The sequence below is a fragment of the Corythoichthys intestinalis genome, chromosome 5 (genome assembly GCF_030265065.1).
Source record: "Corythoichthys intestinalis isolate RoL2023-P3 chromosome 5, ASM3026506v1, whole genome shotgun sequence".
Taxonomy (NCBI): domain Eukaryota; kingdom Metazoa; phylum Chordata; class Actinopteri; order Syngnathiformes; family Syngnathidae; genus Corythoichthys; species Corythoichthys intestinalis.
This window is the reverse complement of record NC_080399.1, coordinates 50865420-50892659: the sequence shown is the minus strand read 5'-3', so window position 1 is coordinate 50892659 and position 27240 is coordinate 50865420. Positions and strand designations below refer to the sequence as shown.

The window sequence follows — 27240 nt, the reverse complement described above, 5'->3', positions numbered from 1 at the left end:
TCCATATGCCATAGCAGTACTATCAATTAGCTTCAAGATGTTCCTATCTCCACTCAATACTTAGACAATTGCCTCCAACTGCCAACCATGTGTAGGTAATCCATATAAGAGATAGACCATTAAAAAATAGCAACACATATAATCTAAAGAACACGCGTCCCAATATCAATATTATTTTTTTATTAATGATATAAAATCATATAATACTAACTTAATATGTAGAAGTCTTTAAAGTCAAAACCACTTGTCACAATATTAGTAGATAATTAGATATTGATACATTTAACATTTGTGGCAGGTCAGTTTAATGTCTATTCAGAAATAATATGCGTGAACTCGTCTTCATTGTATAATTTTTCACCAAATAATTACAAATGTATTATGGCATAATTGATACCTTGACACAAAATGTCCCATATCGCACAGCACTACGTTAACGTGTAGACTATAGTAAGCCTCAGAGATAGAATGAATTTCTCTTTTTGATGCATTTGTCCAGAGCATGCTGAAAGAAGACGAATTTTTCAAGGAGATGTCCCACTCCCCCAACCCCAGCGTGACAGATGACGATTCCACTGCCTGAAATGCCGCGTGACCTGCTCCCTTTCTAAAATACTACAAAAAACTCGCACACACTTTTCGCGTAATAGTAGTTTTTTTAGCGTTCCATTCAATGTTGAGCCATAACTTCCTTCATCAAGCTTGTATTAGTCAATTAGTTGTGGCTCCTTTACTGCAAAAAGATTGAGGAAACATTTAGGACAATGCCACTGCTTGCCAGCTGGTTTTCTGGAAATATTTTGTACTAAGTTATGTGCTGGCATTTTTTGTTTTTTGTCATCAAAGTGGAGAAGAGACTATGCCTATATAGATACTGTATGTCTTTTAAATGGCCTCCTAAGAGTAGAGTAGGTGACAAAATGAACTTAAGGGGAGAAAAGTTCTATTTCTAAATGACAGCTGCTATCTTTTCTACAAAAGTATGTTTCTAGTTCAAATTAAGTTGTCATATATTTTATATTACACTGAACATTTCAACAACAGTAATATCCTGCATGCATTTGCACCAATACATTAAGGTATAACTGATGCGTATTGAGCTGATACATTGATTTTATGCATTGCCATATTTTTCTCTTGTTTTTACATCCAATTTTTTTTAACTAGAAGTCTTGTCACATTGCCTTTTTCTGCTAAGAGTATTTAGTAGAAACCATAAAACGCTTCCACTGACCTGACAGAAAAGATGGATATCATTAGTGCTATTTTAAATATCAATAAAGTAATTTAAATTTGGAGATTGGTGTCATATATTGAGTGCCATGCAATGTTAGGCATTTTAACTCTTAGTGCGGTTTATTTAAAATGTTAGTCTATGTGGTGTTTGAGGTGAGGACGAAGTAAAAAAAAAGTCTTCATTGTAATTTCAAGTAAAAAAAAATTAAAAGACATTTGGCCCTTATAAAGCACTCATTGCCTGCCATTTGCGGCGCTCTATGGACGTCCAATCCATTTTTGACTGGGAGAGGCTGGCAGTGAATGATGGCTGTCAGCCCTCCCAGTCCAAATGGATTTGATGTCTGGCACGAAAACAAGAGCATTCAAAACCAGTCATCCCAATTTAAATGAATTTGATGTCTATCATTGTCATTGGCAGGCAATGAGTTAACAGGATTTTTTTTTTTTTTTTTTAACATTATAAAAAAAAAGAAGGAAAAAAAAGGAGGGGGTTAGGAATGTGATTTGTTTTTAACCAGAGTGTATGTATAGTGGGGTAAATAAGTATTTAGTCAACCACTAATTGTGCAAGTTCTCCCACTTGAAAATATTAGAGGCCTGTAATTGTCAACATGGGTAAACTTCAACCATGAGGGACAGAATGTAGGGGGGGGGGGGGGGGGGGGCAGAAAATCACATTGTTTGATTTTTAAAGAATTTATTTGCAAATCATGGTGGAAAATAAGTATTTGATCAATACCAAAAGTTCATCTCAATACTTTGTTATGTACCCTTTGTTGGCAATAACGGAGGCCAAACGTTTTCTGTAATTCTTCACAAGCTTTTCACACACTGTTGCTGGTATTTTGGCCCATTCCTCCATGCAGATCTCCTCTAGAGCAGTGATGTTTTGGGGCTGTGGTTGGGTAACATGGACTTTCAACTCCCTCCTCACCCCGTGGCGTCAAAATGACAACAAGAACGGTGAGCAAAAATCCCTGAACCACACGGGGGAACCTAGTGAATGATCTAGAGAGAGCTGGTACCACAGTAGCAAAGGCTACTATCAGTAACACAATGCGCCGCCAGGGACTCAAATCCTGAACTGCCAGACGTGTCCCCCTGCTGAAGAAAGTACACGTCCAGGCCCGTCTGCGGTTCGCTAGAGAGCATTTGGATGATCCAGAAGAGGACTGGGAGAATGTGTTATGGTCTGGTGAAACCAAAAAAGAACTTTTTGGTAGAGAAACAGGTTTTCGTGTTTGGAGGAAAAAGAATACTGAATTGCACCATCCCCACTGTGAAGTATGGGGGTGGAAATGTCATGCTTTGGGGCTGTTTTTCTGCATAGGGACCAGGACGACTGATCTGTGTAAAGGAAAGAATGAATGGGGCCACGTATCGAGAGATTTTGAGTGGAAATCTCCTTCCATAAGCAAGGGCATTGGAAATGAGACGTGGCTGGATCTTTCAGCATGACAATGATCCCAAACACACAGCCAGGGCAACAAAGGAGTGGCTTCGTAAGAAGCATTTCAAGGTCCTGGAGTGGCCTATCCAGTCCCCAGATCTCAACCCCATAGAAAATCTGTGGAGGAAGTTGAAAGTCCGCGTTGCCCAACGACAGCACCAAAACGTCACTGCTCTAGAGGAGATCTGCATGGAGGAATGGGTCAAAATACCAGCAACAGTTTGTGAAAAGCTTGTAAAGAGTTACAGAAAACATTTGGGCTCTGTTATTGCCAACAAAGGGTACATAACAAAGTATTGAGATGAACTTTTGATTTTGACCAAATACTTATTTTCCACCATGATTTGCAAATACATTTTTTAAAAATCAAACAATGTGATTTTCAGGTTTTTTTTTTTTTTTCACATTCTGTCTCTCATGGTTGAGGTTTACCCATGTTGACAATTACAGGCCTTTCTAATATTTTCAAGTGGGAGAACTTGCACAATTAGTGGTTGACTAAATACTTACAGCATTTGCCCCACTGTGTGTATATATATATATGTGTATGTGTATATATATATATATATATATATATATATATATATATATATATATATATATATATATATATGGCAGAAAACACTCGGGTGACTTGAAGTTCTGTTCTGAGAACTCCAGTTTGGCCAAATTTCTAAATTGTCCTATATGCATGTGTGATACGTCATTGGAAAGCTCAAAATCTCAATTTTCTGGGGCAAGAAATTTTTTGAACAGGAGGGGATTTTCAAAAAAAGAAAAATAAACAGCCAAACACTAACTGTAGGTGAGATCAATCTAGCATAATTAAGGACGCCATGATTTTCACGAGATATAACATACATACCTTCTTTGGATCCAAAAACTCCATGTAGAATGAAACACCGAGTATCAAGACACAGCTATGAATGGCCGTAGCCGAAGTTTTGGGGGATTTTATGGGTGAAAGATGGTAATATAACAAGGGTTGCGATGCAGAAATCGCAGACATCAAGCAGTGGTCGAGATTTTCATATATTTACCCTTTTAAACTTTTTTTTTTCCAATTATCTTTGTTTGGATCGATTACTTATCTAAAATATCGGGGGAAATGCGTCAGTAACAAAAAATACAATTAAGCGATAGTTATGAGGTAGATATCTGTGACCTATTTACAGACACCATTTTTTACATTGTGACGTAATTTGTTTAAAATATGCGAGTGAATAATTTTTTTGTCGTTTTTTTATAAACAAAATATTAGACCTCAATTAATGATTCAAAGCTAAAAAAGACAGAAATTTTGAATAATAAATATAATTACCTTCCTTTTATTGCTAGGTTGAAACAAAAGCGGTTGCGCGGTGTCTGTAAACGGGGGTCTCCAGGGTGAAACAGACAAATTAAAAATAGTTTGGGGGCTTAATGCGCCATGAAACTGCTATAGCAGCATAGTGACATAATATTAACCAACAGTTCTGTTGGCTTAAAATACATTTTATGTATCTTTATTTTAAAGGGGGGTGCCAGAGCAGAAACTGCTTTTTCAGCCTTGTTTGTGTTTTTTTGCCATATGTGTGTGTGCGTGTATGTATATTAATGCTGCAACAAGTAAATCGAGTAATTCGACGATTAAAAAAAGCTAATTCAATTTAGCTGCTTCGAGGATTTTTTTTAATTATAGTGGTGTTGAAATTGCCTGGTACACCAGACTCACCGCTGTTCCAGCAAGTGAGTCTGGCCACCATTCACGCGGATACAATTTCCAGGGCGGAGCAAGCCATAGCAAACAGACAGCGGAGTGGACCAATCAGCGACGGGCAGACGTGACGTTAGTAAAATGGCAAGGGCAGGACAAGGGACTTGCGCGCGGAAGTAAACATACGAAGAGAGCAGAGTTTATTCGACATGACTAGCGCGAGACAGACTGTTGTCAATGACTCGTGTCGATGTGTTTTTGGTAATTTAAAACTGATTTTACCGTGGATTGGAAGATATTCTCGGCTCTCCCGTTCACCATCTGTGTTGTTGAAGAGATGACTTTCGACGCGCAAGAGTGACGTTGCTCGTGAAGAACACGTCACGCAAATAAACGAATCTGATTTGTCGATTGATTTTGTACCTGCTCGAAAGGCCGTTAATGGGATGGTTCCCAGACTATTTCTCTCAGTGTTTGAAAAATACAGGGAGAATAGTCTGGCAGAGCCAGGCAAGTGTTGAAATGGTTTGTTTTGAAAGTTGTATTTAGTTTTAATGATTTGGTGAGGATACACTGCCCCCTGGTGGCAACAGTGAATATGACATAACCCGTCTAATATGGCTGAATCTAACATAAGGCTGTACGTTTTTGTTTCAGCTGATATGTGTGTATGCATTCATATTTAGTTAAGAAGTACAATTATTGTTTATTGTGGAAATATGCGTTTAAACGATTTGTTGAGAGAATATTGCTAAAAATAATAATAGCATTTCCTAGCATTTAAGCTAGCGGAGTTTTACTATGCAAGCTAAATTTACATATCAATTTGACTAAAAGAAATTTGAACTTCAGTTGTTTTGTGTTTAGTGATTTATTGCGTGCTCATAGTTGTATATGAGTTACAACTTTACAAAAAAATCTGTGGAAAAAGTGAAGGAAATCATTTTTTATATATAAATATATATATATATAAACCTGTCCTGTTCAGCTGTTTGACATAGAGAATGGAAGTCTAAGTGTCCGGGTGGTCTGAACAGTTTTAATTTTTCACTTTGAGAGCATGACATACCCCCATTATGATCATTCAACATACCTCGTTTATAATGACAAAGCAGCGAACAGGAAGAGGTTATGGGGGAACAGAAGAAAAAAAAAAACACAACAACAAGAAATACATTGAACGCCTACACTAACTATGACTATATTGGTGCTATCGTCAGCTAGATGTATTTCCGGTTGATACCACGTAGGGGACCTGTTGAACAGGGAAAGAAGGGGAGGGGGTTTTGGGAGTCTATAAGCTAAGTGATTGAGAGGGGTAGAGTGTTCACAAATCAGCTCTGTGATCTAGAAACCAGTAATTGTGTGAATCCCTGTTGAGTGTAAGCCCGTCGACAACCGACCCTACGCCGCCCCATCGCCAATCCTGGCACCGGGACTCCCCACCCGAGCGCGCCCAGGCACATCCAGCGCATGAGTCCCACCAAACACGTGACCGCCACGCAGACGAGCGGCGCACGAGCCCCACCAAACACGTGACCGCCACGCAGACGAGCGGAGACACCGCGTGGGCGCCAACCCAGGGCCACGGCCCCCAGCCAGCCCGGAGAGTGAGGGCGGGGGGGAGGCAGCTCAGCCCATCCATCCTTCCTTCCGCAGCCCAGCAAAGGAGCCATCACACATTCTCACCCCCCAGAATCCAAGGTGGTCCCCCGTGCCACCCGCACCCCCATCAACCAGCCTTCAGGGATAGGAAGATAGGAAGAGGGGACGCACCACCAACCCCGCCCACCCGGCCCATGAGCCACACCCGCAGCCCCCCAACTGGCACAGCACGCCATGGGACCCCCAGCAGCTCATCAAGCCCAGGGCAGGGTCCCCTGCCGAAGCAGGCGACACGCAGACGATACACCGGCGTCCAGGCAGCGACCTGCGACGGAGTGCAGGGTGGATACCCAGGCAGCGAAGCGAGGGGAAGGCGGAAGCAGGAGAATGCCAAGGAGCCGCCGTGGGGCAAAGCGAGATCAGAGCCCCAACCTACCCCCACTCCCGCGGCTGGCAGCCCAGGCAGAGGGGAGGCCACGCCCCGGGAGTCATGCCATAGAGAGAGAGTGGGACCCACCTATCACCCTATTACTGTGACTGCCAGGTCCCCGGCCGGCAACCTTTACACAGCACCTTGATGTTATTATGTGGGGAGGGTAGTGCAATGTGTGCATTAAAATTGGCTTGGGACAGTGGGACCGCTGCATGGAAGGAAATCAAATCAAAAAGTTCAAAGAACCAAAAATATTCACAAAATACTGTTGTCCTCATTTTTTTATACCGTTCGAGGCTGTTCTCAGGTATAAACGAAGCAGTCATCAGAAAAAAAACAGTTAATGCTTCGTTTAACTGTTTGTTGTCCGATGACTCGTTTAATCAAACTTGTTAATTGATAGATTAATCGATTACTTAAATAATCGATAGCTGCAGCACTATATTATATACATACACACACATTTACTAAGTATTTATAAATACAATATATGTGTGAGTATATGGACTGTGCTGCATATTCATGTTCCTACTAGTTATTTTTCCCAACAACGGCGCGCAGCGATCTCTGTTGGCCAGCATGTGAAAATGCAGCACTCGGTGAGATCTGTTCTGCGCCTGCGCGTATCATGGACTTGGCCTTTGCGCTGCTACTACTCAGTGCAGACCCACCGTGTGTACGCAGTTGAGTGAAGAATAAACAAGAGGCATTATGGATTCGAGGTTTGTTTGTTTTCTGGTAATCCATTAGTTTTTCTTGAACTTTCAGATTTTTTTCATTATATACATTATTTATATACATATCAATTTAAGGATAAATGTAATATTTTAAATTTTCTGAGGGAAAGCATTGTTGTGTTTGTGTTTTGGGCTTTAACAGGATACTTGAAGTCCTCCTCCTCGGAGTGTTTATCAGTGGACTGAATGCATCCAGGTACTGTACAGTATCAGACAGTACTCACACTGATTGAACGTATTTTAGTTATGTGTATATCAAGGGTGTAGGTTTGGTCTCAATGTTGGTAGGGACAATATAACCTTAATCATAACCTGCATGTACACATTTTGCTGGGGACGGGACATTAATAAAACTAAACAGATTGGGTGAACGGCGGTCAGGGCTACGTTTCTCTACAATAAGAACCTAATTAATTGATAGGCTTGATGACTGATGCAAAATAAATCTATTGACCTATACTACCTTTCACTCTGCAAATTTACAGTATAACGTCTCAATCTGTTAATTTTTCTTGAATCTAGTCGGATAATTTTCATCTTGTTTTGAGGTTTAAAGGCTAGTTAACCTATTAATGCGTCAGATTATTCCACTTACTTTTAGTAAGGGAAAAAAAACGGTATTACCATTTGTTCTTATTAAACCTATACATCTAAAAGTTGGTCATTTCCCCACCTAAATCAAGAAAAAAATGCTTTCAAATAATGTTTTGAACAATAACTATTCTTGAATTAAGAACATTTTTTTCTTTCTTTTTTTTGTTTCTTTTTTTCTTTAACCTGTCCTGTTCAGCTGTTTGTCACAGAGAATGGATATCTGCGCGCCCGGTTGGTCTAAACAGTTTTAATATATCACATGGGAGTATCTCATATTCCCATTGTGATCATTCAACGTACCTTGTTTATTAGGAGAAAGCAGCGAACAGGAGGGGAACAGAAGGAAAGAAGGAGAGAGGCAGAGCAACAGAAGAAGCACAAACAACAACAACAAATACACTAACTATGAATATGTTGGTGCTATCATTAGCTAGTTGTATTATTGAATTAAGAACATTTCTGGCAAACACATTTTTTAAGATTAAACTTTTTTTTTTAACTTAAAATAAGTCTGTTAAGCATATTTTCAGCTAGCTATTTTATATTCAAGAAATCTGAATAAAATTTACTTGAAGCACTAGCAGATAATTTCACTTATTTCTAGTAGATTTACACTGAAAACAAGGGAATTTAATTATTTTCCTTTAATTTTAAGGAGGTGGGTTTTTGCCGTGCATATGTATTGGTTCAGGTGATACGCTGTTTGATTCAAACCTTTGTTTTCAAAAAAATGCTAAAGAAACATTTTGAAAACTGCACAATAAATGTCTGGATTTTATTAGGAAATTCAAATTGTATTATTTGAACACAAATTATATTAACATACACAAGGAATACAAACTTGTTAATTATCTCTTAAGTATCCAGGAATGCTAAAATAATAATAATAATAATAATGTTACTAAACATTTGTCTTCATACCACTCAAAATTGTCTGTCCAAACAAATTAAATACAAAAAAAAAAACTTCTTAGTCATGGAATAACATTTTTTTTTTGTTGTAATGGAGCCTTCTTTCAGGAAAAACACTACTGCTTTTGTCCACAAGCACAGCCAAACTCAACAAAAAATGAAAGCTCCTTTGGGCTGCTTTAAGACCACATAAGCAAAATAAAAATAAAAACTGGGGAGGAGGGGGTAAACCTTGGTACACTAAATTTCTTACAGCTGAGCAGAGTTTACTATATTTTTCAAGGTTTAATTAACGTTAACATAGTAGAAAACACCATCGACTTAACCTATTGACATGACACGGGAAATGGGGCCGATTCACAGGGGGCCTAATCTAAAAAAAATCAAATTCAAATATTTACAAAACCAAAGCTGCTACTGACCTAAATCCAAAACAGGCACCTACCTTAGCCATATATGAGTCTCCATAAGCAGTGGCATCAAAAAATTCAAATTCGTTCCCTTATTCCTTATCCCTTATCAATTAATTTTTTATATGACACAACTTAAAATGTGAGTAAAAGTCTCAGATTTTCACTAGATGCACAATAATCACCAAATGCAGAGATAATCACCGATAATTTCAGGATCAATAACAATATTTAACATATCGTATAAGTTTTTGACCAAAATAGCAAGTTTTTTTTTTTTTTTTTTTTTTTTTTTTTAAATTTACTGCGTTTTCAAAAGCTATCAGAAACGTAATACTTGAGGAAAACATGAAGAATCAATTATAAATAATATGTAAATAGATTATTAATAAATTGTATATACAATCACAACCTATTATAAAATAGAATAGCCCTTTATTATCATTATACACTATATACATTAAGCGAACGAGGCTAGCGGCCGCCTGGCGTAACAGGAGCTTTTCTGGTGAAAATTCTTGTGAATAAATGCTTAAATCCCCGAATTCTTCATAGTTGTGGACGTAAAACAGTCTCAATTCTTGGATAAAAGTAAAGAAACTGTGCAGTTAGCGTTTATTTTACCTATATTGAAGAAGTATAATGCTACTATGTTAGCGAATGAGGCTAGCGGCCGCCTGGCGTAAAAGAAGCTTTTCTGGCGAAAATTCTTGTGAATAAATGCTTAAATCCACGAATTCTTCATAGATTAAATTAGCCGCCTCCATGTGTAAACAAAGAAAAAAATTCCTGCCAATAAATGCTTCAATCATGCATGCATGGTACGAACAATATAAAATTTACCTTGAATCCTTGAACAAATCTCTGCTGAGACAATCCTTCCTGTTTGTATGCTGTACAACTTTCGTAGTTAAATTAAATCGTAAGTAGTTGTATAGTGTTCATTTTGCCTACACTTATATATTCGCCAAACCCTTTCTTTTATCCCAGGCAATAGTAGGTAGTTTTATTTACCTGACATGTTTCGGCGGGCACTTCCGCCTTTGTCAGAGGGTCACTGATGTTGGTGTGACGCGTCTTTATCAGCTGATGGATGAAGGCGTGACTCACCTGCCAGAATGACAGGCGAGTCACACCCTCTGCTGCCCATTCACTCTTCCAAGATGCTGTTCCAGGTCGTAGAGAGCATGTATGCCCCCTCGTCCCTGTTGTTGGTCCTCAGGCCCCGCTTGCGGATCTCAATGGCCTCCCTGATCCAACGCTGATGTTTGTTTTCTTCGGTGCGGATGACTCTGGCCAGGTCAAAAACAAGAACAACACAACACAGGGGGGAAGGAAAAAACAAACAAAGCAAGAACACACAGATATGGTGACGTTGCCGTACGTGAGGGGAGTCACGGAACGTATCCAAAGGGTCATGAAAAAATACAACATAAACACACCAGGCAAACCACACACAAAACTCCGCCAGATATTGGTCCACCCAAAGGAGAAAATCCATCCAGAAAACAAATGCAACTCAATATATGAAATTCCATGCAAAGCATGAAAATAAATCATACATCAGGGAGACAGGGAGGAGCTTCATTACAAGAAAAAAAGAACACAAGAAGGAATGTGAAAAGGAGACAACAATGAGACAAACAAGGGCAAAAATAGAACAATCACAACAAGAACATCACAAATCAGCCATCACCGATCACTGCAAAAGGGAAAACCACATCATGGACTGGGAAAAGGCCAGAGTCATCCGCACCGAAGAAAACAAACATCAGCGCTGGATCAGGGAGGCCACTGAGATCCGCAAGCCCGAGGACCATAAACAGGGACGAGGGGGCATACATGCTCTCTACGACCTGGAACAGCATCTTGGAAGAGTGAATGGACGGCAGAGGGCGTGACTCGCCTGTCATTCTGGCAGGTGAGTCACGCCTTCATCCATCAGCTGATAAAGACGCATCACACCAACATCAGTGACCCTCTGACGAAGGCAGAAGTGCCCGCCGAAACATGTCAGGCAAATAAAACTACCTACTATTGCCTGGGATAAAAGAAAGGGTTTGACGAATAAATCGTAAGTAAATCCAAGCTTAAATCCAACATGAGTGTGCGCCGTCTTTGGCTATTACTAAATGAAGCCCGGCTCCCTCTGATAAGGCATTGTGCAAAAAATGACGAAGTGATACGTCAATAGCTATGTTGTCTATGAAAACACATAGTGAATGACACTTCTCCTAAGCAGCTTCCTACTCCATTAGCAAGTTCACACAGTTTAATTTAATGGTAATGCTAAACTGTGATGCAGGTGGGACTTTCAGTAGCAAAATTAGTGGTGCGTTTCACAACAATTACGTTTTACATTACTTACAGCGGGTTGCTGACCGAAAAAAACTTCTAATATCCCTCCCATGTAACGTAATTCTGTACTGTGAAGTAAGGGTGTGTGTGGGTGGGTGGGGGCAATCACACTTGCGTTTGAGGACAAAAACATGGAATGGCACATTTAGCAAGTGAAAAAAAGGGAAAATGTACAGTAAGTCTGAAAATAAATCACTTTGTCATGGTAGGGTCATTTCTATCGTTACAACAAATGGGAAGTCAATCTAAATGACCTACATAACTGAACACATTATCTAATGCAAATAAGGTTGCTTAAGAGGCGGTGGGGACAATTTGAGCCTCCTGAAAAGTTGGTAGTGTTTTTTCCCTACTGTCCCTATGCCAACCTATGCCCTTGGTGTATATATACTGTATACATACAAATACTATTATGTTATTTGAATAATTTCCTGTCATTGACAGCAGTAGACATCATAATTGGTTTCAACTGGGAGGGCTGAAAGTGAATGATCACCTCAAGCCCTCCTAGTCAAAATGGATTTGAAGTAGCGTGTATCATTTTCAATGGGAGTGAATGGGTTGAATAGAATTGTATATGGCGGAAAACACTCATGTGACTCGAAGTTCCGCTCTGAGACCCCCAATTTGGCCAAATTTCAAAATTGTCCGTTATGCATGTGTGATACATCATTGGAAAGCTTCAAATCTCAATTTTCTGGGGGAAGAAATTTTTTTAACTGGAGGGCATTTAAAAAAAATTTTTTTTTTTTAATTTTGAACAGCAAAACCCTATCTGGAGGTGAGAGCATGCGAGAGCAGAATTACAGACGCCATGACTTTAACAAGATATTATCGCGTACTTACCTTGTTTCGATCCAAAAACTCCATGTAACATGTACAGTTGTGGTCAAAAGTTTACATACACTTGTGAAGAACATAATGTCATGGCTCTCTTGAGTTTCCAGTTATTTCTACAACTCTGATTTTTCTCCGATAGAGTGATTGGAACAGATACTTCTTTGTCACAAAAAACATTCATGAAGTTTGGTTCTTTTATGACTTTATTATGGGTTAACAGAAAAAGTGATCAAATCTGCTGGGTCAAAAATATACATACATGGATCTGAAAAAGCGAATCATTGACTTGAACAAGTCAGGAAAGTCACTTTGAGCCATTTCAAATCAGCTGCAGGCAGGGGCGGACTGGGACTAAAAAGCAGCCCTGGACTTTGACTCGGCCCAACCCACAAGAATCGCTATACGAAGGGAAACACAGACCCCCTAGGGGTCCGGGGGCATGCCCCCCGGAAGACTTTTTTTTTTTTTTTTTTTTTTTTTTACATTTTATTGTAAAATGCATCAATTTCGTGCACTTTGAGAGAAAATGAAGAAAATGTGTCTAGACTGTAACTGTCTGACTTGGGGCGCTCAAAGTACTGCAAGGCTGAACTGGAGTTGGGCTCATTTTCTGTACTAGCTCTATGATCAACCTGAAAAACAAATGAAAGAATTTATTTTTCAAAGCAAGTTTTATGTATCTAATTTATTATAATATATCCCTATATATCTGTCTATAAAATGATTTCATTGTTTATGCCACAATTCAGTGGTCTCCAAACTATTCCACTTAGGGCCGCAGTGGGCGCATGATTTCATTCCAACAAAACAAGACAACACCTATGCACCAATCTGGTGTCTTACATGTGCAATCAGTTGATTGCAGTCAGGTGCTGCTTGTTTTAGCAGAAACTTCCTTGGTTAAACTGTCGGTACTCGATCGGTTGAAACAAAAACCAGGCCCCACAGCGGCCCTTGAGGACCGGTTTGGAGACCCCTGCCATAATTAATCTTGCCATACAAATAATACATTTCAATGAAAATACAATAAACATTTCAAGATAAATCCTGGATACATAACCTTCATTGGAAAGTATTAACCAGAAAACAAAACGATATATACATGATTTAAAAAAATATATCAATTTAACTTGCCATTCATTTTATTAATATTTTTGTTATATTTCTTCTGAATTAATATTGCTGCTGCGTGTGCATACGTTGTTTTACAGCTAAAATATTTTTCCTTAGGAGAGTGATAGTAGGACTAGCATACTGTAACTTGACACGATTGCAAACGGACTAGCTGGCACTAACCCTTTAATTGTCATTTATTTCATTTAAAATGTAGCTACCTGGTGGATAACAATTGCCAGTATACCGAGCAAGTGACCGTTTTCATCCCTTTTTACTTGCCCCGCGCTTGTCAGGGGAACTTCCACCAGCTTATCATTACACCCTCCCTCCTCTTTTCTCTCTCCCTGCACCGGCTGCACGTCAGAGCGGCTCCCGCTTCCCCTGTCACCATTGCCGGGGGCTGGGCTGCTGTTAGTAACTGTTACCCGACGTGGCCGTTGCAGCCAGACTGCTGCTTACGAAAATATTTTTCAACTTAGGACATTTTAATGCTTTGCTCTCCAGTTTCTTGAATTTTTTTCTCCCTAACCTTCTCCACGCCACCCTTCTCTTTTTTTGCCACCACCATCCATATTGTGCATTAACGCTCTTCGCTAGTTTGCTTCTACAAAGAACCAATGAAGGCTACTTTGTTTTCTTCGTTCTTCTATCAGACTGGCGATGAACAGCCAGGGGCATTGCTGCCACCTGTCGGATTGGATGCGAACTGTAGATAATGAGAGGCTAGGGGGGATAAAAACAGTGACGTATAATGAATGGCGGCCGCCGGCCGTCCAGGGCACCGGCCGTTCTGTGATCCTCCAGAACCCACAGATTACCAGTCCGCCCCTGGCTGCAGGTCCCAAGAGCAACAGTGCAAACAATTGTTTGTAAGTATAAAGGGCATGGCACTGTTTTGTCACTGCCACGATCAGCAAGAAAACGCAAGCTGTCACCTGCTGCTGAGAGAAAATTGGTCAGGAGGGTGAAGATTCAACCGAGAATCACCAAAAAGCAGATCTGCCAAGAATTAGAAGCTGCTGGAACACAGGTGTCAGTGTCCACAGTCAAGCGTGTTTTGCATCTCCATGGACTGAGAGGCTGCCGTGCAAGAAGGAAGCCCTTGCTCCAAAAGTGGCACCTTAAGGCTCGACTGAAGTTTGCTGCTGATCACATGGACAAAGATAAGACCTTCTGGAGGAAAGTTCTGTGGTCAGACGAAACAAAAATCGAGCTGTTTGGCCACAATGCCCAGCAATATGTTTGGAGGAGAAAACCCCAAGTACACCATGCCGGTACGTCAAGCACGGTGGTGGTAGTATTATGCCGTGGGGCTGTTTGCTGCCAATGGAACTGGTGTTTTACAGAGAGTAAATGGGATAATGAAGAAGGAGAATTACCTTCAAATTCTTCAAGATAACCTAACGTCATCAGCCCGAAGATTGGGTCTTGGGCGCAGTTGGGTGTTCCAACAGGACAATGACCCCTAACACACATCAAAAGTGGTAATGGAATGGCTAAATCAGGCTAGAATTAAGGTTTTCGAATGGCCTTCCCAAAGTCCTAACTTAAACCCCATTGAGAACTTGTGGACAATGCTGAAGAAACAAGTCCATGTCAGAAAGCCATCAAATATAACTGAACTGCACCAATTCTGTCAAGAGGAGTGGTCAAAGATTAACCAGAAGCTTGTGGATGGCTACCAAAAGCGCCTAATTGAAGTGAAAATGGCCAAGGGACATGTTACCAAATATTAGCGCTGCTGTATGTATATTTTTGACCCAGCAGATTTGATCACTTTTTTCTATTCACCCATAATAAAGTCATAAAAGAACCAAACTTCATGAATGTTTTTTGTGACAAAGATGTATCTGTTCCAATCACTCTATCAGAGAAAAATCAGAGTTGTAGAAATAACTGGAAACTCAAGAGAGCCATGACATTATGTTCTTCACAAGTGTATGTAAACTTTTGACCACAACTGTATCATTGAGTGTCAAGACACAGCTGTGAATGTCCTCAGCTGGATTTTTTATTTTATTTTATGGGTGAAGCATGGCAATATAACAAGGGTCGGGATGCAGAAATTGCGGACATCAAGGAGTGGTCGATATTTTCTTTTTCATATATTTACCCTTTAAACGTTTTTTTTTTTCTTAATTTTTCTTTGTTTAGATCGATTATTTATCATTTAACATATCGTCGAAAATGCGACAGTAACAAAAGAAATACAATTAAGCGATAGTTGTGAGGTAGATATCTGTGACTTTTTTACAGACGCCATTTTTTAAATTGTGACGTCATTTGTTTAAAAGTTTAAGATATGCGAGTGAATAATTTTTTTAAGTTGTTTTTTTTTTTAAACCAAATGTAAGACATCAATTAGTGATTCTAAGTTAAAAATGACAGACATTTTGAATAATAAATATAATTAATTACCTTGGTTTTATGGCTGGGTTGAAACAAAAGCGATTGCGCGACGTCTGTAAACCGGGGTTTTCAGGGTATAACGGACAAATTAAAAATAGTTCGGGGGCTTCATGCACGATGAATCTGCTATGGCAGCATATAGACATACTGTTCTATCAAACACAGCAGTTCTTTTGGCTTAAAATACAGTAGCTTCTTTTAAAGAGGAGTGCAAGAGCAGAAACTGCTTTTTCAGTCTTGTCTGTGTTTTCCGCTCTATATAATGTTCTTTGAATGATTACCTGTCATTGACAGCAGTAGACATCAAATTGGTTTCAACTGGGAGAACTGAAAGTGAATGATCACCTCAAGCAAGCCCTCCTAGTCAAAATGGATTTCACGTAGCGTATGTCATTTTCAATGGGAGTGAATGTGTTAAATAGAATTGTATTTATTTATTAAAAAAAAAAAAAAAAAAGTTCTTACTTTGATATCATGCTTATGGTTTTCCTTAAAGGTTAGTATTAAACCAAGAACTTTCCACCCTCTTCAATGATTTGTGGAGGCTGGATACGAATCGAATGACGCCTGGAGTCGATTACAACATCTCGGTTCAAGTATGACGACTGCCCGTGTTCAGGCCGGACTCGTGTCTTTTCTTCATGGCTGCTTTGAAATATGTATTTATTTGGATTTTCCAAAGGGCCGAGCAGGATTCGTGAGCCAGGGCAGTCAAGTTGCGATCGATCGTGCTTCTCTACCTTTCTTCACCAATGTTAATGAGGTCAAGATGGGGAACGTCACCACTATCTCCAGTCAGTGACAACGTGGATACAGCCCATATTAGTCAAGTATTTGGGGTCTTTCATAGTATTCATAAATGTTTCTTAAGGACTTTTGAAGCTGCTGGACAACTATGAGAGATCAACCGGTGTAGCTGAGTACGTTACAGTTGAGGAACAGACTGAGATCAGCCTCTTCTTGGATGCCATCCTAGAGACAGAAGTTATGAAGGTAAAGTTCATTAGTGTTTAGTTCGAACGTCATCTCAGCCCGACGACTTCTGCTGCATGTGCTGGGGAAGGATGCAGCTGCATCCAAGGGGGAGTTACAGACACATTCTTTCACGGGGAGAGAACAGTAAACACGTGTAACATCTGTGTGCAGCTGTGGAATGCAGAATTGTTCGGGCCTCGCCATAAAATGTATTGGTACCAGAGCGTGAGGAATTTCTGAGGGGGCTGACTGAATGGCTTCCTATTTCTTGTGCTTTATCAACCACAAAATAATACACTGTCCATGTTTTTGGAATCATGCTCATCCGAATTCAATTCTTTGTACCATGCCAACAAGAAATATGACACTCACTAATACGCGATTACATTACAGTGCATTATTTTAAATTATGAGTGGACATTTCTAGATCATTTACGAATAAACTTGCACTTCAGAAACTTTCGCTTGAGGATTTGCGGACCCATTATAAACATTTGAGAAAAAGTATCCAAAAGTTGCCTGTTTTTGAGAAACGTTCACTAAGCCTGTCGCAATATGCAATAATTCCATTTATCGCACGATGAATAAAAATGAAGGCGGTAATTTTTCCGGTGCGATTTATCGCCTTGCGTGCACGTGTGTGCGCGCGCGTGCGGCAGACGTGCTGTTAAGTTCTGATTCCTTGATACCAACTGCGCAAAATGCATCTTCGTTCCAGGTCCGGCAAAAAATAGCGCCGGAGCCAATCGTTCCCATTATGTCCTATTATTCAACGTATACCGGCCGCGTCAGTGCTCCGGATTGACTGCAGATCATCTCCGGCGTGCCGGTGTTGTTGACGTGTGGGCGCTCCTGTCAGGGGCGACATTTCACGCGGGGCGGCTATTTTTCGGCGCAACACCGGATATTTACAACGAAGTCCGCCAAAACATTGTTATCGACTTGGCTGCAACGAACAACCTCGCTTTGACTACGGACATGATGAACATTAAGTGGCAAATTAAGAGCGCTGTGCTTCAAACTCGTCATGTTCATGAAAGTCGATTGTCATATGCTGGTGTTGTGCAGTAATGAGCAGACGTGACTTCTGAGGCGTTTGCTAACTTTTTTAATGCACTCACACACTAGATATCATGAAATAGAAAACTAGATGTCCTACGTCCCATGCCATTGGCTACGTGAGCCCAGAGTGATTATGGGACACGTAGTCCATATACTATATCGATGAATTAGAAACCGTCATGACTGAATGGAAGTTAAGAAGGCCAAATCAATCCATACCAGTGACTATAGATAATGCTGCAAATATTGTTAATTCAGTACTTGACACAGATGGATTCGGACCACAAATAGGATGTCTTGCTCATGTAGTAAACCTAGCTACTAAGAGAGCTGTAGCAATCAACAATGTGCCCCACCTCACTTTACAAACAGTAAAGGTTGTTCTCAGCCCTTTTATACACATTTCTTCAGATCAATAAGAAGTAAGCACATAAATATTATGCACTAAAGTGCATTTTTATATGATAGCAATTTAATTTTTGCTCGTTAGCGAAAAAAAAAAAAAGAAAAAAAAAAACGAAACAAAAAATACAATTGTTATTTTTTCAGAACACAATAGCAGAAGCTATGAGGGGAAAAGTTTTCATTTGCCTGAATGCTTAAGTTATTAACTGCAATTTCATTTATTTTTCTTGAAAAACACATTTAATTTATTCTTTGTTTCTGTGCGGTATTAATATTGTTGTCTTTTACTTAAGAGGCATGGTCTATTGCTTTTAGTTGTGATGTATTAAAAAGTATTTTTTACTTTAAGAGTACTTGATCTATTAATGTATACTGTATTCTCACTGTGTTATTGTAAATTGGTTTTAAAAAAAATTGGGTGGGCGCAATAATATCGCATATCGCAATAATTTATGGGATAAATTATCGCACACTAAAATTTGTTATCGCGACAAGCCTAGCGTTCACTGTATTACTTATATGGGCTGCTAAATGCAATACCCTGGGTGGCAAGATATACAGTGCCTTGCAAAAGTATTCGGCCCCCTTGAACCTTGCAACCTTTCGCCACATTTCAGGCTTCAAACATAAAGATATAAAATTTTAATTTTTTTGTCAAGAATCAACAAGTGGGACACAATCGTGAAGTGGAACAAAATTTATTGGATAATTTAAACTTTTTTAACAAATAAAAAACTGAAAAGTGGGGCGTGCAATATTATTCGGCCCCCTTGCGTTAATACTTTGTAGCGCCACCTTTTGCTCCAATTACAGCTGCAAGTCGCTTGGGGTATGTTTCTATCAGTTTTGCACATCGAGAGACTGACATTCTTGCCCATTCTTCCTTGCAAAACAGCTCGAGCTCAGTGAGGTTGGATGGAGAGTGTTTGTGAACAGCAGTCTTCAGCTCTTTCCACAGATTCTCGATTGGATTCAGGTCTGGACTTTGACTTGGCCATTCTAACACCTGGATACGTTTATTTTTGAACCATTCCATTGTAGATTTGGCTTTATGTTTTGGATCATTGTCCTGTTGGAAGATAAATCTCCGTCCCAGTCTCAGGTCTTGTGCAGATACCAACAGGTTTTCTTCCAGAATGTTCCTGTATTTGGCTGCATCCATCTTCCCGTCAATTTTAACCATCTTCCCTGTCCCTGCTGAAGAAAAGCAGGCCCAAACCATGATGCTGCCACCACCATGTTTGACAGTGGGGATGGTGTGTTCAGGGTGATGAGCTGTGTTGCTTTTACGCCAAACATATCGTTTTGCATGGTGGCCAAAAAGTTCAATTTTGGTTTCATCTGACCAGAGCACCTTCTTCCACATGTTTGGTGTGTCTCCCAGGTGGCTTGTGGCAAACTTTAAACGAGACTTTTTATGGATATCTTTGAGAAATGGCTTTCTTCTTGCCACTCTTCCATAAAGGCCAGATTTGTGCAGTGTACGACTGATTGTTGTCCTATGGACAGACTCTCCCACCTCAGCTGTAGATCTCTGCAGTTCATCCAGAGTGATCATGGGCCTCTTGGCTGCATCTCTGATCAGTTTTCTCCTTGTTTGAGAAGAAAGTTTGGAAGGAAGGCCGGGTCTTGGTAGATTTGCAGTGGTCTGATGCTCCTTCCATTTCAATATGATGGCTTGCACAGTGCTCCTTGAGATGTTTAAAGCTTGGGAAATCTTTTTGTATCCAAATCCGGCTTTAAACTTCTCCACAACAGTATCTCGGACCTGCCTGGTGTGTTCCTTGGTTTTCATAATGCTCTCTGCACTTTAAACAGAACCCTGAGACTATCACAGAGCAGGTGCATTTATACGGAGACTTGATTACACACATTTGGATTCTGTTTATCATCAACTGTCATTTAGGACAACATTGGATCATTCAGAGATCCTCACTGAACTTCTGGAGTGAGTTTGCTGCACTGAAAGTAAAGGGGCCGAATAATATTGCACGCCCCACTTTTCAGTTTTTTATTTGTTAAAAAAGTTTAAATTATCCAATAAATGTTGTTCCACTTCACGATTGTGTCCCACTTGTTGTTGATTCTTGACAAAAAATTAAATTTCATATCTTTATGTTTGAAGCCTGAAATGTGGCGAAAGGTTCCAAGATTCAAGGGGGCCGAATACTTTTGCAAGGCACTGTACTGGTATGAAAAAGTATCTGAACTTTTTGGAATTCATCAAATGTGATCTGATCTTTGTCAAAAATCACACAGTTAAGATTACCGTGTCGGCTTTAACTAAAACCACCCAAACATTTTTAGGTTTTCATATTTTAATGAGGAAAGTATGCAAACAATGATAGAAAGGGGAAAGGTAAGTGAACCATCGCATTTAATATTTTGTGGCCCCGCCTTTGGCAGCAATAACTGCAACCAGACGCTTCTTGTAGCTGCAGATCAGTCTGGCACATTGATCAGGACAAATCTTGGCCCATTCTTCTCTAGAAAACTGCTGTAGTTCAGTTAGATTCCTGGGATGGCCACTCCAGAACATGTATTTCGTTCTTCTGTAACCATTCTGAAGTTGATTTACTTCTGTGTTTTGGATCAGAACATGTATTTCGTTCTTCTGTAACCATTCTGAAGTTGATTTACTTCTGTGTTTTGGATCATTGTCTTGTTACAAAATCCATCCTCTTTTGAGCTTCAACTGTCTGACAGACGGCCTCAGGTTTTCCTGCAAAACATCCTGGTGAACTTTTGAATTCATTCTTCCAGTTGTCCAGGCCCCTGAGGCAGCCCCAAATCATGATGCTCACTCCACCATGCTTCACAATTCAACTTTGGTTTCATCAGTCCACAAAATATTTTGCCAAAACTTCTGTGGAGTGTCCAAGTGCCTCTTTGCAAACATTAAATGAGCAACAATGTTTTTTTAGACAGTAGTGACTTCCTCCGTGGAGTCCTCCTATTAACACCATTCTTGGCCATAGTTTTACATATAGTTGATGTGTGCACAGAGATATTGGACTGTGCCAGTGATTTCTGGAAGTCTTTAGCAGACACTCTAGGGTTCTTTTTTTACCTCTCTGAGTATTCTGCGCTGAAATCTTGGCGTCATCTTTGGTGGACGGCCACTCCTTGGGAGAGAAGCAACAGTGCCAAACTCTCTCCATTTGTAGACAACTTCTCTTGGAACTTGGAACATGTGGTATCAAGGTGGTCATAACAGCAAACGCCATTTGTGGTTCACATGTTGGTTCACAAAAGAGAAAGTTCTACTGTTTTTGGTTCTGTTAAGCATTTTGCAGCACAGTGTGAAAGAGCTGGGAATAAATTCATATACTGTACAGCCCCTAGCGAAAAGTATGTAATCACAAGTCTCGGACGAGCACTCACTCGGACATTTTATTATGTAGAACAAACTCAGATAAAAAGCTTAAAAAATAATGAATATAGTTCAAAAGTGCAACTCTTTAGCATTCAGAAACGCTAAAAGAAATGAATAAAAAACATTGTGGTGGTCAGTAAATGTTACTTTTATGGAGCAAGTGCAGGGAAATGAATATAGAATCACTCCATTCTGAGAAACAAATATGGAATCACTCCTTTTTGAGTAGAAAATACAGACACACCCAGTCAATTTCCTTTCCTTAATTGGGCCCCTGCCTCAGATTAGATCTGCTTGTTAGTCAGCAGTTAAAAACACTGCAGTTATCACACCTTGGAGGGCTGCTGGACCAAGTGGATTCACAAGAATCATGGCTCCAACAAGAGAGATGTCTCTTGAGACCAAGGAGAGGATTATCAAACTTCTTGATGAAGGTAACACTACACGTATGGTTTCCAAAGATGTGGGCTGTTCATAGTCAGATATAACAAAAATCTGGACCAAGTACAAACAGCATGGCAAGGTTGTTAAAGTAAAGCGTACTGGTAGACATTCAAATGTCATGTCAAACAACTAAAGGCCTTATGTCTTGAAAACAGAGGATGTACAACAAGACAAATGAAGAACAAATGGGAGGAAGCTGGAGTCAAGGTATGTGACAGAACTGTGCAAAATCGCCTAAAGGAAATAGTATTTTCATACAGGAAAGCTAAAAGGAAACCATAATTGACACTTAAACAGAAAAGAACAAGACTCCAATGGGCTAAGGAGAGGCAATTATGCACTGTGAATGGTTGGATGAAGGTTATTTTCATTGATGAGTGAAGAATGTGCATTGGACAAGGCGATGATGCTGGAACGTTTGTTTGGTGCCGTTCCAGTGAGATTTACAAAGATAACTGCCTGAAGAAAACATCAAAATTCCTTCAGTCCTTGGTGATATGGGGCTGCATGTCAAGCACAGGCACTGGGGAGATGGCTGTGGTTAAATCTTCAATAGATGATCAAGTTTACATTGAAATGTTTTAGACAGCTTTCTTATCCCTTAAATTGAAAATATGTTTGTCATTTCCCAAGATGACAATGTATCATGCCACAGAGCTAAAACCGTTAAAGCATTCCTTGGAGAAAGACTCATCCAGTCAATGTCATGGCCTGCAAATAGCCCAGATCTCAACCCTATTGAAAACCTGTGGTGGAAATTGAAAAAATGGTCCACAGCAAGGCTCTGACCTGCAAGGATGATCTGGCACCTGCAATCAAAGAGAGTTGGCAACAAATTGATGAAGAATACTGTTTGTCAGTCATCAAGTCCATGCCTCAGCTGTCATAAAAGCCAGAGGTGATGCAACTAAATGCTAGAGATGTGTTTTGATTGTTATTTCTTTGTTTGTTTCTCATGATTCCATATTTTTTCCTCAGAATGGAGTGATTCTATATTTATTTCCCTGCACTTGCGCTATAAAAGTAACATTTACTGACCACCACAATGTTTTTTATCAATTTCTTTTACTGTTTCTGAATGCCAAGGAGTTGCACTTTGGAACTAATTCATTATTTTTTCAAGATTTTCAAGAGTTTGATCTCCATAATAAAATGTATGAGCGAGTGGTCATCCGAGACTGGTGATTCCATACATTTTGCGAGGGGTTGTACTTTGAAAGTAATTTCATTTTCAATTTCAAATTTTATTTTCTATGGTCTTAAAAAGTTTTCAATTCGGCTTGTAGAATCCTGCAAAAACCTTTAAAAAAAAGGCAAACATGCTTAATGGCTGCTTTGGCTATTTTTTCATATTTCAAACTTCAATTTCCTCAAATTTGAAGAAAAATGTTTGGTTTTGTTGGCAGCGTGCTCATAGATATCTGGTGAGCAAAGGCCAGTCTTCATCTAACTTGAGACACTTCAAGAGTCAGCTGCACTTGATTTGGTTTCACCTCTACCACAGACAGAGGAATACCGGGTAAGAACAAATCTGAGATACATTACCAAAATGCTGAACTTGCAATACATTTTTGATGGATGATTTTTCCAGGCCTGACTCGTGCGGCTTCGAGCACGTCTTTGTCGGAGAGATCAAATTTAACAGTGAAATCACAGGCTTCCATAACTGGATCCAGTTCTACGTGCAGGAAAAGGGCCAGCTGCTGGACTACAAAGGCTACAAGGCGAGGGAGCACGACTTGGTACGTCTCTCAACACTCAATCGTAAACATCCTCGCTCGACTTAACGCCGACGTCCGTCGCAGCCCGACGAGGACGACCACGTGGTGAGCCTGCAGTTCAGTTGGCACAGTGTGCTCAAGCCCGTGGGCAGTTCCTTCATCGGCACCAGCCCCGAGTTCGAGATGGCCCTCTTCACCGTCGTCTTCCTCATGAACACGGAGAGGAGCACCACGGTGCTGGTCAACATCGACCAGTGTCAGATGGAGCTGGTGGTGGTCCGACACGGACGCTCCCTCGGCACGGCCTACCCCAAATTGCTCAGCAGCAACAGCAGACATATTAGACAGCAGTCACAATGATTTCAGGCGAACGAGGAAGTCACCCACTGAGATAATGTATCTCTTCTCAGTAATCCTGGACCGACAATATTATCACAATAAGATATAAAACAACTGAAATAAGCCATGAAATGTTTTTGTATTACAGAACTGGCATTATATACTAATTTGACAAGTAAACCTTAAGAGATGGCACAAGTTTGTCTTTTTTTTGGGGGGGGTTGAATAATTTAGACACAAATGTCCTTCCCTTAAAATGGCCCAAACCTAAAAAGGATTGCTTCAAAGAAAACATTTTACATTAAAAATTGTTCAAACGCAAATATTCGAGTCCCAAATATTTTGTTGCATTCAAAGACTTTTTCAATGATTGAATTTTTAATTTTTTTATGGAAGTTTTTTTTTTTTTTTTCCCAAAATATATTTTTGGGTCTGAAGCAACTATTTTTTAAAATTGTATTATAAAGAGACAAATGTCCTACCCAAAATGTGGACGACACACAAAACATCACTTTAAAAAAAAACGACATTTATAATCAAAGAAAAGTACTGTTAATATCCATTTTTGAGTGTCAAATTTATTTTTGCATTGAAACTTTTTTTTTTAATTGAAGTGACTTTTTTTGATTGAATAATAAAGAAATGTTACATAAAATATAACACGTAAAAGCCGAATTTTTTTTTTTTTTTGTATTGACGCAGAAATGTCAAAATTAGGGCTGTCAAACGATTAAAATTTTTAATCGAGTTAATTACAGCTTAAAAATTAATTAATCGTAATTAATCGCAATTCAAACCATCTCTAAAATATGCCATATTTTTCTGTAAATTATATATATATTCTGTAAAATAAATTGTTGGAATGGAAAGATAAGAAATGAGATGGATATATACATTCAACATACGGTATATAAGGACTGTAGTGGGCATTTCACTCTGTCATTTAAATCTGTCTATGCTGTCCTCACTCCGAAGCGTCTACTTTTTCCAAAGCTAGACAGCTAGTGAACGACGCCATAATAATCAGACTTCTTTGTTTTTCATCTGATTTATTTATAAAATGGCCTCAAGCCATTGTCCTCTTTAGACCGTCGTAAAACTACCAAAAAAAAGTACCCAAGCATTGCATTAGCAACAACGTTAGCTTAGCACGCTATACAGGTTCACAAAACATAAAAAGCGTCTCATACAAAAAATATAACATTTCGCTTACTAACATAATATGTGCATTATTTACAACAACCATACTTACGGAAAAATCTTGTCCAAGGACCATATAAGCACAACATTACAACGTAGGCGTCAGCCCGAGACGTCCTGCAGCCATATTGAACTGGCAAGACAACAATAAACCATGTCGCAAAACGACCACAAGAGTTCGCTGTTAGCACAAAAAGCCTTGCTGTAAAACTTAACCAAAAGGCAGAATACTGTCTGAGCGGGACATGTGCGTTAATTGCGTCAAACATTTTAATGTGATTAATTTAAAAAATTAATTACCGCGCGTTAACGCGATAATTTTGACAGCCCTAGTCAAAATTACTAGGTTTTTTTTTTTTGCCCCCCCAAAAAAACAGGCAGTTGGCCAAAAATTACTTCAGAATTCGAATGTAAAGTTACGCTATTGTATATGATACAAAATCCAACATGGCGGCTATTACAAAACAAAGAGCTTTTTAAGTTGAAAATTCTTGTAAATAAATGTGTAAATCCCGGAATTTCTACAAATATGAAAGTAAAACAGTCATCGGCGTCTACTTCACAGAAAAACGCGCGTTCACGCGTGCACACCCACACACATTGCTGGGATGCCTGTATTTACGAGCTTGGGCTAAGCTACTAACTGAGATTCTCTCTTGTAAGGTTTTTTGTTGCTGACACGGCGTTTTGGGGTCATCATCATGTTTTGCCCCCTCTGCCAAAGTTCAAGCATCATCACCTTGTCCAATGCAAATTCTTGACATCTTGTCCATTTGGTTAGGTGCTGTTCCAGTGAGATTTACAAAGATGACTGCCTGAAGAAAACACCAAAATTCCCTCAGTCCTTGATGATATGGGACTGCATGTCAGGCATAGGCACTGGGGAGATGGTTGTGGTTAAATCTTCAATAAATGCACAAGTTAACATTGACATTTTAGACTTATCCCTTCAACTGAAAATATGTTTGTCATTTCCCAAGAAGACAATGTATCATGCCACAGAGCTAAAACTGTTAAAGCATTCCTTGGAGAAAGACTCATCCAGTCAATGGCATGGCCTGCAAATAGCCCAGATCTCAACCAGATTGAAAACCTGTGGTGGAAATTGAAAAAAAAATGGTCCACAGGCACAGCAAGGCTCCGACCTGCAAGGATGATCAGGCAACTGCAATCAAAGAGAGTTGGCACCAAATTGATATAGAATGAGAGTTAGCACCAAATTGATGAAGAATACTCATCAAGTCCATGCCTCAAAAACTGCAAGCTGTCATAAAAGCCAGAGGTGGTGCTAATTGAGATGTGTTTTCACTGTTATTTCTTTGTTTCTCATGATTCCATATTTTTTTCCTCAGAATGGAGTGATTCCATATTTTTCCCTGCACTTGCTCTATAAAAGTAACATTTACTGATCACCACAATGTTTTTTATTCATTTCTTTTAGTATTTCTGAATGTCAAGGAGTTGCACTTTTGAACTAATTCATTCTTTTTTCAAGCTTTTTTATCTGAGTTTGTGCTACATGATAAAATGTCTGAGTGAGTGCTCAATCCGAGACTGGTGATTCCATACTTTTTGCTAGGGGTTGTATTAGAAATAAAAACATAGACTGAGAGCTGATGAAGACTCCTGCCAGGATATTTGCGCGTTCATCTAACTAGACTCAAGTTTCTCCAAGAAATGCTTTAACAGTTTTAGCTCTGTGGCATGATGCATTGTCATCCTGGAAAATGACGTATTTTTAATTGAAGGGCTAAGAAAGCGGTCAAAAATTTCAATGTAAACTTGTGCATTTATTGAAGATTTAACCACACCCATCTCCCCAGTGCCTTTGCCTGACGTGCAAGCACATATCATCAAGGACTGAGGGAATTTTGATGTTTTCTTCAGTCATCCTTGTCAATCTCTCTGGAACAGCACCA

The 27240-nt window shown here is 39.6% G+C and overlaps 2 protein-coding genes across 8 annotated transcripts in view; both read left to right on the top strand.

The window, feature by feature from the left end:
* ppfibp1b (PPFIA binding protein 1b) overlaps positions 1-1684 on the top strand; it is a 52668-nt gene extending 50984 nt beyond the window's left edge. For 2 of the 7 annotated variants that reach the window (XM_057836391.1, XM_057836389.1), the window contains exon 27: positions 500-1681. In XM_057836391.1, coding sequence (XP_057692374.1) covers positions 500-583 — 84 coding nt within the window. In that variant the 3' untranslated portion in view covers positions 584-1681. Of the gene's footprint in view, positions 1-499 lie in introns of all 7 variants that reach the window. The other 5 variants (XM_057836390.1, XM_057836386.1, XM_057836388.1 and 2 more) reach the window with 5 other exon arrangements.
* A 5384-nt stretch (positions 1685-7068) lies between these two features.
* Positions 7069-24601, top strand: endouc (endonuclease, polyU-specific C). Its single transcript, XM_057836584.1, has 8 exons — positions 7069-7145; positions 7303-7356; positions 16296-16395; positions 16482-16593; positions 16671-16792; positions 23468-23580; positions 23653-23803; positions 23867-24601. Exons 1-8 carry the CDS (start codon positions 7135-7137, stop codon positions 24140-24142), a joined length of 939 nt encoding a protein of 312 aa, XP_057692567.1. The 5' UTR covers positions 7069-7134; the 3' UTR covers positions 24143-24601.
* Positions 24602-27240: the final 2639 nt, after the last annotated feature.